The 13,646-nt window shown below is 40.4% G+C and overlaps 1 protein-coding gene and 1 long non-coding RNA gene across 4 annotated transcripts in view; both read right to left on the bottom strand.

Annotated features, from left to right (window-relative positions):
* Positions 1-876: 876 nt before the first annotated feature.
* Positions 877-3,520, bottom strand: LOC123770631 (uncharacterized). 3 transcript variants are annotated; one of them, XR_011222177.1, is made up of 5 exons: positions 3,469-3,520; positions 1,960-2,028; positions 1,621-1,780; positions 1,386-1,502; positions 877-1,222 (listed from the first exon to the last, which is right to left on the bottom strand). It is a non-coding gene; the product is annotated as an uncharacterized lncRNA (long non-coding RNA). The 3 variants fall into 3 exon arrangements; XR_006774365.2 differs by lacking the exon at positions 1,960-2,028; XR_011222178.1 differs by lacking the exon at positions 1,960-2,028 and having other exon boundaries at positions 1,621-1,772.
* A 1,928-nt stretch (positions 3,521-5,448) lies between these two features.
* Positions 5,449-13,646, bottom strand: part of LOC123770600 (adenylate cyclase type 2) — a 41,855-nt gene continuing 33,657 nt past the window's right edge. Inside the window, exons 14-17 of the mRNA XM_069301749.1 lie at positions 12,961-13,056; positions 11,729-11,843; positions 10,780-10,904; positions 5,449-10,050 (exon numbers count right to left, since the gene is read on the bottom strand). Of these exons, the coding sequence (XP_069157850.1) occupies positions 7,948-10,050; positions 10,780-10,904; positions 11,729-11,843; positions 12,961-13,056 (2,439 nt within the window). The 3' untranslated portion in view covers positions 5,449-7,947. The remainder of the gene's footprint in view (positions 10,051-10,779; positions 10,905-11,728; positions 11,844-12,960; positions 13,057-13,646) is intronic.

Below are 13,646 nucleotides of genomic sequence, written 5' to 3'. Positions count from 1 at the left end.
AGGCTATGGGTCCCTGTATTTATACTAGTGGTGGTACCTCTTAGTCAAGCTTAGTTATCAAAAGTAGTAAGAAATTATCAAAAGAAGGCACAAAACCAGTAAGGTTATGTAGCACCAGCCTCTTTCAGGTAAGGCTGCTGGAATTAGTCAGCGACAAGTGAACAACGCAGGAGACGAACGGGCGTGTTTACCAACCTATTTCTCCATTCAGGTGGCAGCCTGAATGGCAGCCTTGAGGCCTGGTCGACGACCGGGCCGCGGGGACACTAAGCCCCGGAAGCACCTCAAGGTAGCTCCCAGCACCTATACCCTGGCTTCAGCCCGTCTCAACATGAGCCACTACCCTTCAGTGGCTGGCCACAAACTAGTCGAGGCTTCAGTAATCTGCCATTCACGAAATGTTATTCGTGTTGCCAGGCTGTTTGTGGTAGCCTCTTGCATCTTTGCTATTTTGAATTAAAGTAGAAATTCACCCAGTAAAAAGGCTACCCATTACCAATGGGGAAATCTTCGTTTAAGTGATTAAAAAGCTGGAGATTCACACATGCTCAGTTTTTAGAGTTCATACAAATTTGGAACAAGTCCCTCTGAAGTTGCCAATGAAATTTTTTTAAGTTATTAGACTCATGCTTAGCTTTTCTCCCCCCCCCCTTATTATCTTTCCTAAAAGAAAGGACAAATCTGTTCCATCTATAAATATGCATTTATGATGTGCATAATTAATAAGATTTATTACTCTACCAGACTCTATATTGGTCGCAATATAGAATGCAGTTATGTAGAAAGAAATATAGCCAAGCAATCACTGTTCAGGTCCTTAGTGGCTAGTGGTGTAGACTCCAAGCATTAGAGACCTGGTTAAGGGATTCAAGAAGATGAGCTACTTTAAATTGTAATATTTTACCATACAGGAAACTAGGCCCATTTTCTGGCCTGGTTATAGAAGGGATAATTAGACAAAGCATTTCAGTGTGTTTTACCTCACTTTTGGTATACAGTTCCAGCTTCGTCTCTGGAAGTTTAACTGTGTGTGTGTGCAGGATTCCCTGACCCCTTGCAGTCCCCCTCCCATTAAAAAAATGGGAGAGGGAGCGACAAAAAATATATGAAAGACTGCTGTCGCGGATGTCTGGTGACAGGGCATGTCTTCCCACCATGTTATAGGTGTTCAGTACCCAGAAGTCCTCTCTGCCTTCTGTCCTCTGACGGTGGACACCCGAACCTGGAAACGGGAGAGACAAGATTATATTCCTCAAGATATACTTAAATATCATTTTTACAGACGTTGAAGCCCTTATGAGTAACCTGGACTTTAGTCTACCGAGCACCCTGTATGTTATGACTGCTGTAAGGCATTAATAAATTAAAAACCATGCCTTACTAACCTTCCAGTGTGAGACCAGTTGGGGGGGGGGGGGGGGGAGTAGTACAGCACCCAGATGGCCGCCTCCAGGAGGTCCTGCCTCGCTCGTTGCTGTTGGTCCATATGAACAGGATCCCACCTAACAAATAACATTGTTTTAGACATTTTGGCCCATTTAGTAAACATTTAGTTCAGCAGGATTATCATGTTACGTACATCAATTTATAACTAAAAACGCTAATAACTAGTAAACTCGCTTCTGGCGGTAACGATGTTTTGTCTTCCTTGTCTGTTATTTAGCTACAAGACGCTGCCAAGACTTTAGCAGTAATAGTTTCCTTGATCCCAGTTGTAGGTAATAGTATTCGCGCACCATGAAGAGTTCCTTAGCAGCCATGGATTCACGTATCTGAAACACTAAAAATAAAAGTGAGGGCCAAAAGAATCTTATAGAATTTTATCCTACAATTTACTAAAGCACATCACTGGTATGATTCCATTTAAAGAAACCAAATCTAACTATGAAGACTTACCATGTCCAAGTATTCTACAGGAATAGTGTAGTTGTGGTCTTAACAGCCCACACAATCGGATACCTTAACTGCAGGAAGGTGTTTGGAAGAACATAGCTGCCTCTAACTGGACTGTTGGACTTAATATTTGAACTGGAAAGTTTGATACTGGTTAGTGTTCTTTTGAGAACGGTAGCTACTCTTCGCCGCCCCCCCCCCTGAAGGACGACTTTTGGAAAGGGATAAGATATAAAAACCAGTACCGACAACTGGTTTTGTTCAGGGGGCGAAGATCCCCAACACCAAGGAGCTGTCTGGGGCGCCATGTAGGTCCCCAGTGACCCCCCTCCCCCCCCCCCCCATACCAGTATTTTAAGCAGAAGCATCCTGGAAATTTTAAATTAATACAATTTAAGGCTAAAGTTCATTTAGACTTTCTGGCACCAGGGTTTAATAAGGCCAGTCAAGGTAAAAATTTTATTTAATGTTTCTTAATTACACTAGTCAAACAGGATACTAGCGTTTCAAAGTTTAAGTTAGTAGTACGTTACGGTTAGCCAAGATAAACTTTGTGAAGCCTTTAGTCTTTAGGTCTAGATAACCCTAGATGTTTGAGGAAGACTCAAAATCAGTCAAACTAGAAAGTTATGAGGGGAGAGGGGGTGCCAAGCAAGAGACTTACAAGAATCATTGTTACCTTAGTAACTGACTTAAGACAGTCGGGTTACACTAAAATCTTAACCATCTATTTAACAATTTAATATTGTCCTAACTAGAACACTACGTGCCCGGCTATACTGTGCATTATCAAACTTTGAACTGCTAGATCAATCCACTGTGGGGGAAGTGTCCGGAGACTAGCGTCTGAATTGTGCCTCAAACGAGTTTCTCTAGCTTCTGACTGCCTTGTCTACAGCTCAGAGGCGCTGACAACTGCACCACTACGAACCGCTAGTTTGCTGTCGTTAATGTCTAATTATACCATTAACTTTGTAACTTTACAACTACACTAAACGAAATGATACAAAGCGACAAATGCCACCTCAAAAGCAATTTTACGATTAATATAAGACATTGATATTTTTTTAGCGATAATGCGTCAATTATCATGGACTGATATCTTTACATCCTAGTTCATGGTTTGTATAAAATTTATAAGTTACTAGAATTACATCCGAGTTTAGGTAGTCATGTTAATAAAAACTTTGGAAATTTAGTTTTAAATCTAGCGTTTAAGTTTTAAAAACTAGTAACCCCATTGTACACGTAAAGAAATGTTCAAATTATTCGGTTGAACCTTAATTCAACGGAATTAATGTTCAAAGCCAGACATTAAGGGCTAGTCTCCGACATAATATAAGTAGGGTTAAGGAGCGTCACAGGCCAGTTTGTGTCAGCTATAGGGCCATACGAAGCATTATACCCAATTAACGTAACCTTAAGAGTCGTCAAAGCAAGACATTATGGCAAGTTTTTCTCCTATACAATTCACTAATTCTAGTACGGTGACGCAAAGCGCAGGGGGAAGGACGCAACATTAGAGACGCAAATGGGAGGGGGACGCAACAAAAGGCTCCTCACCATACAACTCACCTTCAATAGACGAAGCTGGAACTGTATACCAAAAGTGAGGTAAAACACACTGAAATGCATTTCGTCTCATCCTCCCTTTTATACCCGGCAGCCAGCCAAACCCGGCCGCTGATTGGCTGACATTCACCCTAAAACTCACCCCCCCATTGGTTATAACATTTAGCGAGTCTGAAGTGTCAATTAACAATGGCCAACAGCCACTCCTTCACTTCCACACACACGAACGAGTCTCTAATGAACCAATAATGATCTCCAGCTTCAATGTTTGAAGTTGTTAATTTCAAAATCTAATTCACAAGCCACATACAACATTCTGTTGTAACTGTTACAACAGAACAACAGGTGCAACAGAGGAACATTTGGAATATAATCGGCAGTGACGTAGTAATCATCTGTCAGTCAAGAACTGTTAATGACAGCTCCACAACTACAATATACAATATATGCGATAACATATATATAATGCAATATAATGCAATATAATGCAATATAATGCAACCTAACAACCCAAAGTTGCTGACACAACACTAAATGGTGTTAAATATTTACTTTCAATTAATTGAAGATATCTCTCATTAATCATTCCTCAATAAAAGCCAAAAATGTATGAATACACGCAGGCTTCCTGTCCCCCAACACAATGAAGTATTATTATATTATTATACTAAGTCATATCTACAGCCATGGAGGATTGACTGGGAACCAATCCACAGCTGTTCACTCAGGTAACGTACATACATACATACATACATACATACAAGAGATTTTACATAAATTGATGGATTTATAGATAGCGCTAATACATACAATGCCTAAAGCCACTATCACGCAAAGCGTTTCGGGCAGGAAAAACATTAATGACTAAAAACTTAAATACTAATTGAGTATAAAGAATAAATTGATGTTCACCCAGCAGTAATTATGAACCTGGTAGTAAAACCGATTGGCGGGTTGTGTTCCAGGGGGAAATTAGTAGGGGTAAGGCTTACCATGAACTCCAGGAAAGCCATCAGCTATATTATATCATAACCTGTATCGAGCGCTATGTCATGGGTTCGTATCCTGGCCGGGGAGGATTTACTGGGCGCAATTCCTTAACTGTAGCCTCTGTTTAACGCAACAGTAAAATGTGTACTTGGATGAAAAAACGATTCTTCGCGGCGGGGGATCGTATTCCAGGGACCATAGGATTAAGGACTTGCCCGAAACGCTACGCGTACTAGTGGCTCTACAAGAATGTAATGTAACCTACCTTACCCTTCTATTGTCAACCAATGTCTGTTTTTTTCTTTAAAGAGCGCTGTTTGTCGACATAATTGTATTTGTGCTGCTTTTTCATCTATGTTTTCATTTCTTGTTTTCATTCTACTCATTATGCTCAATTAGTATTAAGCTTGTCATTTAAGTTTATCATGCCCGAAACGCTTTGCGTAATAGTGGCTTTAGGCATTGTATGTACTAGCTCTACCTATAAGTCAACCAATCCTTGTAAAAATTTATTGTATGTATGTACCTTACCTAAATAAAATTGTATTGTATTGTATTGTATCAGCCTGCAAACAGATTCAGATTCAGATTCAGATGTTTATTCAGGTAAGGTATATACATACAAGTGATGTTACATTAATGGATTGATATATAGATAGAGCTAGTACATACAATGCCTAAAGCCACTATTACGCAATGCGTTTCGGGCAAGAAAAACATTAATATCTAGAACTTAATACTAATTGAGCATAAAGAATAAAAAGTGTTGAGAACAAATACAAATAAAGATAAAAAAAGGGGGAACATGACTGAAAAAGCAGCACAAATACAATAGGTTGACAAACAGTGTTGATTAAAAAAAAAAAAGAAAACAGGAAACAGAAACCAGTTATACACACACCTGTATATAAAACTACAAGAAAACAAGTGTATTATAATTGTATGGACGACGGGTGTCCATAGACAGTTGAAGGGTGGAAGATAAACATACAGTAATCACTTATACTTTAATATATTCCTTGTATTCTTTGTATAAACATCAATATACACCCTCAGCATATATTCTTTCGTGTTATTCTTTATTGCACACAAATTAAATACACCTCATATTATACACATTTCTAGATCATACATTTTGCTATATATATATATATCTATATACTAGAAATCACATATAATAGAAACATTCTCATTTAAGCATACATCTATATAAGTATTGTACATAATATACAAAAGTCTCCCCCCAAAAAAGTAACCACAATGTCAGGTGTCATAGAAAACAGGAAGTGATCGAAAAATAGATATAGATAAAAATAGATATGATTTGTTTTTTTTTTTACCCTCAATAGATTTTATAGTAAACACTAGTTAAGACTCCTCTGTGTAGAGTTCAATTCGGTTGAAAGCAAGATCAAACCTGCATTGACATATCTAGTGTCAAATATCTGGTTATAATATTATATATTTCAAGTTTCCAATCTGTCTGAAGTAATTGAAGTTGAACAGGTAGTCAGACTATATACATACACCTATGTATATCCTCAGAAGCTCTGTATAATACGTCAACCTCACACACCAGCAGAAAAAAAGACATATACATGAATATTAACAAAAATTAATTTTTTTAACAGACTCATCAGAGTTGTTGAAATTGTCTTATATACTCATTTGAAGTTTAGGTTAGGAAAGTTTGAAGATTAAGCCTTGTCTGTGGTCTGAGGCATTATGGAAAGGTTATAACTTAGGTTAAAATTGTTCTATCCTGCAAGGCCTTCTTGGAAAGTCTGAGAATAGTCTTATCTATGCCTAGTAAGGCATTATTTGGGAAGATCTGAGAAGGTTAGGTTTTTAAAATGAGACTTGAGACATTCTCAAGTCTCAATCGACTTGAGAATGGTCCAGGACGGACCGAAACGTCGTCGTCCCTTCACATTCTAGTGTGTGGTCTGGTCAACAGTTTCCATTGGTCAGACGAGACCAGCATGCATGAGAGGGGAGGGGGGGTCTATGCCTATATGCCCTATAGTATAGGCCTATACAATGGTCCACTAACGATCCAATCATGCATACTCTGCTCAAGCAGCACGTACAAGGAAGACATGAATGCTCCCATGAACATGAACCTTACTGTTAGCCAAAGATTTTAGACCAAAAAAATAGTCCCACTAGAAAATGCAGGGTTTTCAAAAAATATATTTTAATAAATATAACGACATGTCACGTTCAGTTTGATATGTAAAATATATCTTTAAGATCATCCTTAAAGATAAAGCTTATTGCTAAACACTTTGAAACATATAATTTACACATGTGGCATATGTACACACACACATACGTACATGTGTCATGGACATACATGTGTGTGTACACATGTGATCTATGTACATTACATTGCTATCCACATTTTCATCTAAACTTCATATAGCAGAATTGTATAGTGATTTGACATTCTTTTTGTATTCTGAATTTTTTTTTTAATATATGTGACATTATCAATTGTCAAAATTTCTGTTGCACATTCAATTTTCTTCGTGTATATAAATATAATATTTTTTTAACACACTTGGGTTGTATTTTCTAAATGATTATATATATTCAAAGTTCCCACTTTCATTCACAAATTGTGATAATGTATATATATTTATCTCTGTGTATAATGTATATGTTGTGATAGTGAATTATAAACTACTGTATTATACATCACGAGTGGCGCTGAGGTCTAGTAATTGTTTAGGCTTGTATTACATATACATATATAATAGGCCTAGGAGATAATAATACATTAAATAAATCTCACTTTCACAAATATTTTCACAGATATGGTGATAATTTTATTATCTATTTTGTAAATGTTCTATTTTCATTTAGTGTCGCAGTTGAGGCTGACATAACCGATATTAACACAACAAATTTGGAACAATTTGGACTGATTGTGCAATTTGTTCAGTGCTATGTGCTCTTGTGTGCATTTGTTCATTTGTTCATCAAACTGTGTTTGCTGGGCATGAGTTGTCATATGTTATGGCACACAAATATGAACCTTACTGAAACTGTTCACTTTGTCCACAGAACAGTACTTGTTCATGGCTGATTGAACACTTAAATGCTGTGTTTCTCACTGCTTCTAGCTGGTTCAGCACATGTTCTCCTTCAGAACATGCATTTGTTCACTTCACCCTGAGTATTGATAATTCCTGATAGCTCTTCAAACTCGTTAGAACTGTTGAGTTGTTGTCATCTTGAGAGCGTTAAACACCCTCAATTAACACAATGTTACATGCTATGTGTACTACCTTAAAGTCAAGAAACAACATTCACATATATCTACACAAAATGTGGTCGTGGGTCTGTTTATAATATATTTTGTTATTAAACAAAAAACGTATTAAAAACGGTTTTTCACATTCTTGGGAGAGCAATAAGTATCTCCCAGTATATGAGAAAATTTGGAAGTTCATATTTTTGGGGCAGAATGAAGTTATTTTGTTGTTATTAGACAAAGACTTGGCTTTTTTTCCTCGCTAATCCGCTACTGGTGAAGGTGACGGCTTTTTTGGCAAAGCAAGTGTTCATTTTCGGTTCACTTTTACACGTAGTTATTGTCTCCTTGCCCTCGGTTACCGAACTCTCACTTTCACTCTCGTTAACGTAATTCACAATCGCTGTGCCCCGCAGACCTTCTGATTTACTACTTTTCCCAGAAGATGAGCTAATGTCGACCGATTTCCCTTTCTTTATTTTGGGGAGTACGGCTGATTTGTCGCGAGGTCTGTGAGGATTAGGGGCATTCTTCCCTCTGGCATTGCTGTTTTCTGGTATTTTCTTGTCAAAGTGTCCATTTTGGGGTATTATTGAGGCCTCTTTTGAGGTTATATTAAGTGTTTTGCGTGTCTGCGAACCGTCCACTGGATTTTCATATACGCTACATTTGTTAAACAGCTCATCTTTAACAGCGTTCTTACTACTATTTGCTTTGGCATTGAAAGACTTGTCATTTGCCTTACTATTTCTAAATTCGTTTTCTAACGTAAGGTGGGACTCGCCGAAGTCTCTTGTGTCTACGAGAATGTATGTATCACCTGCTTTATTTTCTCCTCTATTCCCGCCTTTTTCATGTTTACTTTCTGATTTAGGAGCAAAATATTCACATTTTAATTTGGAGAGAGTTTCTTTTGCACTTTTAAGTCCCCCTTGGGAACTATTTTGAGGACCTATTCTGTCTTTTGGATGCTTTACTGTGCTGCTGTTAGTTGATGTGTTGCCTGATTTCACTGGGCAAACATTAGTGCCTTCTTTTCTTGCATACAGTGAAGCACCTGGCAACTGGGAACTATCGAGACTTATTGCTCTATGGGTTAGTCCTGCTCTCGTCGTCAACTGGGTAGTGGATGGTGGAGTCTCTTGGTGGGGTGTTGTGGAAGTGGATGGTGGAGTCTCTCGGTGGGGTGTTGTGGTAGTGGATGGTGGGGTCTCTCGGTGAGGTGTTGTGGTAGTGGCTGGTGGGGTCTCCTGGTGGGGTGTTGTGGTAGTGGATGGTGGGGTCTCTCGGTGAGGTGTTGTGGTAGTGGATGGTGGGGTCTCCTGGTGGGGTGTTGTGGTAGTGGATGGTGGAGTCTCCCGGTTAGGTGTTGTGGTAGTGGATGGTGGAGTCTCCCGGTTAGGTGTTGTGGTAGTGGATGGTGGAGTCTCCCGGTTAGGTGTTGTGGTAGTGGATGGTGGAGTCTCTTGGTTAGGTGTTGTGGTTATAGATGAGGATGTCTCTTGCTGAAGTGTTGTTATAATATCCCTTGGAGATGTAGGGCTACTCCTAGTTCCCTGACCATCCACCAGGCTCTTGTGGGTTTGGGGCGAGTTGGCTTCCTGGTGCTGGGAGCTTGTAGGTTTCCCGGGCTGTGTGACTGAACCTTCCACCTCACAGCCTCCTGGGCTCCCACACATGGCTCCTGGAGTTCTTGGCCTCGATTTCAGCGCTTGATTGCTAGCAAGTGAGTTTGTTTCCGGAGTCTTATTCTCATCTTGTGGTTCTGTTCTTACGTAACCTCCAGGATTATGCATAAAGGTTCTGTCAGGATAATCGCCAATCACCACCCCATGGATAACTCTGCTTGAAGTGACCCCGTCTTTAAGAGTAACAAGTACCTTCTTAATGGGACCAGAATCATCTGCAAGCAACCCATCCTTGGAAACTTGTGGACTTAAGTCCACTGTGGAAGCATCTGTCAGATCTAGCGAGTTGCGTCCACCTGTCGGGGCATGAATAGAGATGCGTGAACTGCCTGAACTATCGGCCTGCGTGTCGCCTTCTAAGGGTAAAACAACTGAATCCAATTCAGATTCCTTGTTGGCGCGTGTGGGCCCTCCGAGAAGCGAAGTATTCCCAGACGAAGGTACAGGAGCTGCCTGTCGGAGAAGAGCTCCTTCGTCAGGTCTGAGGGCGTACGAGGAGGAGGTGGTGCGGATCTTGGAGGCTGGAACGTCGTAGGGGGTGGAGACGAAGTAGGTGACTAGGGTACCTTTACCCTTGATAAGAGTGGGTCCCCGACACTCACACGCCCAGCCTGCTCCTTGTAAGATGGCGGCTGTCTCCTCTGTTACCTGAAACATAAAGGAGCAATGAAACACGGATTTATGGGTATAAATTGGATTAGTTTAGAGTTAGGATTGACCTGGGTAAATAGTGGTTCAGAAATAGGGTTGTTGAGTTTTGTGGAACCAATTACCGCATAACATAATAGGAATAGTATCTCTTGATTGTCTCAAGCGTAGGTTAGACATATGAATGAGTTTGGGTGGATATAAATAGAAGTTGCCTTGCGTAGGCCAATAGGCCTTTTGCAAGTACCTTCATTCTTATGTCCTTATGTAAGAATGAATATATGCTACTGAACATCTCCCTATCTGAGACTTCAGTATATATCCCTATATATCTGACTACCATTCTGAAGATGTTAGCTGAACATCTGAATATATGCATTATATATATATGTATCATTTCTTGACCTGATATAGGACTGCTTTCTCATACAGCCTGTGCCAGAGCCCACTCAAGATAACCCCATTCTAGACTTTGTACTAACATCAGACAAGGGCATGAGTGATCATATTGAGACAAGGGAAAAGCTCACCCCTTCGTGTGATCATTCTAAGATGGATTACGATTACAGAAATTCATGTTAAGATCCGGGATGATTACCCTCAAGAAGACCATCAAGGAATGAGGGAGGAATTGCAAGACACCATCTGTAGGGAAGATGTTTTACAGAGAGACAAGTAAGGGAGAACTAGATACATTACTGGCTTCTCCAGCAGCTTTTGGACACACACCTGTATCCTACCCATGAGCCCAGTGGAGTCCATCCTTGAGGCTACGTTGACGGTGTTTCCCCAGATGTCGTACTGAGGCTTCTGGGCCCCAACCACCCCAGCGATGACCGGACCGTGCGCCAAGCCTGTAAAGGAGTCGAAGGGCTCAGCGTACCGGTGATGAGGCACTTAAGAAACTGGTAGTTTATTATTGCACTGTACTGGGTAATGGAAGATTACCTGTTGCTAAGATGATGATAGGTTACCTGGAGAAAGTTTTTCTACATCTGCACAAGGGTACTGATGTAGAAGGACATGCAGAAGATAATTGTGCTACAACCATATGAAGGAGTATCTCACTTTCTGGGTGATACTGAATGCCTCCTCTCTCCACTCCTAGGCCTCCTGTTGATCAGTTCTAAATGCTTCCAGCAGGCCTACATGCTGTGGTTCTTCAGGACCACTGTTTGACCTCACCTGTTTCACAACAGTTCTGTTGGTACTGCATCAGCAGGAACCTGACCTTACAATTAATTAATAATCACCATTTTTCCCCCGGTACCAAATGTAAAGGAGATATCAGAAGCAGTCAGAAGCCATGATTGTTCAGAAGCAATAGACTGAAGCAATTAGTCTATTGCTTCACAATGTGTACTGATCAAGTCATGCATTTCATCACTATACTGCCTCCCTGACATGTAACACAGATGGTGAATCAGAGTGAGACAGATCCAGATAGTGAGACTGAAAACAGGCAAGGAGAAAGACAGGTATACAAGCAAGCTGATAGTGACGCACGTGGAGATATGAAAATAATCAGGTAGGCAGAGATGGAGATAGTGAGAATAGTGAGAGGCATAAAGGTAGGCAGAGCCAGATAGAAACAGCAGGACGATACAGACACACACACAAACAGTCTGGTAGACGGGAGACAGGCACACAGAGAGAGAGACAGTGAGTTTGGCCTTACCAACTCTGAGTTTGAAGCTCTGGAAACTCTCCTTGTTGATGGCATCGAGGACGGAGGCCATGGCTAGCGCGAATTTCACCAGCAACACCAGGCAGTGTTCCGTCCGGTCGCGGGCCTGGAACATGGAACACCATCATGGACCAAATGTAAACAAACAACATGGAACAACATTATGGGTCCAAATGTAAACAAGCCCCATGGAACAACATCATGGGGCCAAATGTAAACAAGCCCCATGGAACAACATCATGGGGCCAAATGTAAATAAGCCCCATGGAACAACATCATGGGGCCAAATGTAAACAAGCCCCATGGAACAACATCATGGGGCCAAATGTAAATAAGCCCCATGGAACAACATCATGGGGCCAAATGTAAATAAGCCCCATGGAACAACATCATGGGGCCAAATGTAAACAAGCCCCATGGAACAACATCATGGGGCCAAATGTAAACAAGCCCCATGGAACAACATCATGGGGCCAAATGTAAACAAGCCCCATGGAACAACATCATGGGGCCAAATGTAAACAAGCCCCATGGGACTGCATCAGGGATCCATGTAAATAAAACAAAAATGATATAGGAATTGAGAGATGTTAAGCATGAATGGAGGTAATTGTTAAATTGTAAATGAAAGGTGAAACGGTTCAATGGGTCAGCCTATAGCAAGGGTGTTTAACAGCTGAAACAGTTAGTGGTAAGTTCAGCATAAGTGGTTTAGGTTATATTAGGTTAGAGGTCATATAGGTGTTGAGGTCAGAGGTCAAACAGGCTTCAAGACCAGATGTCAACCAATTTTTGTCCTGAATCTGGTACCTGAATTTACATTTCAAAACTTATTACTCACACATTTCATGCTAAATTGAATGTGAAAATACACACAAAAAAATACTTACATTTTCAAAGTCCTGATGGCAAACGTGAGAAAAATATTTTATTTCAATGTATTGATTGTTATATTAATGAAACAGATTCAACATTCGCTATATACGAATACATTCAACAGCTATACAAGCAATATACTGATATAAGGATCAATAATATATTGTATTTTTTGAGTATAGTTGTGAGGGTACCACCTCTGGTGCAGGTGTAGGGACCCATAGCCTCGGAGAAGAAAATAAAAAGTATTCAGAGAAGACCTTGTGGATCCTTGTGGATTAGAGTTAGTGTGTAATAGTTACGAGCCAGGTCTCGAGGATGAACAAGGTCAAGTAACACCTCCATACCTCCTCCTTGCCTGGGTGTAGTCCTGAAGCCACCATATACGTGCTCCCGATCGTCTTAATCTTCTCCACTAAGCTGTACTTAGGCTTCTGCAACAGCTGCAACCAAAACAATGCAACAATCAATATCACAAGATCGTGATTTATCTATTGAGGAATTTTTTTTGCTGGAGGTAGTGTGAGGCTGAGATGATCTCAAGACGCAGGTTTGACGTCCACCGTCCTGCTCCGAACCAAGATTTTCTCATTCAAAATATTTTTTTTTTAGATATATACAAGAGTTGTTACATTCTTGTAGAGCCACTAGTACGCGTAGCGTTTCGGGCAAGTCCCTGGAATACGATCCCCTGTCGCGAAGAATCGTTGTTACAACCAAGTACACATTTTACTGTTGCGTTAAACAGAGGCTACAGTTAAGGAATTGCGCCCAGTAAATCCTCCCCGGCCAGGATACGAACCCATGACATAGCGCTCGCGGAACGCCAGGTGAGTGTCTTACCACTACACCACGGAGACTGCAAAACATTTGTTCCTCCCTTGGCTGCTACACGAAGCAAAGGTTAAATTGCGATAAGATACATATAAACACAAACAAGTTGTGTATTTAAAACAAATTTGATAAATATCACCGTCTTCTTATTAATCAAAACAAATTACAATTGATTCAATTAAATTATGTTAAACCAAGT

This window comes from Procambarus clarkii, chromosome 46, assembly GCF_040958095.1.
Source record: "Procambarus clarkii isolate CNS0578487 chromosome 46, FALCON_Pclarkii_2.0, whole genome shotgun sequence".
Taxonomy (NCBI): domain Eukaryota; kingdom Metazoa; phylum Arthropoda; class Malacostraca; order Decapoda; family Cambaridae; genus Procambarus; species Procambarus clarkii.
Note: the sequence above shows the minus strand (reverse complement) of the source record. Positions and strands in the feature narration are given on the sequence as shown.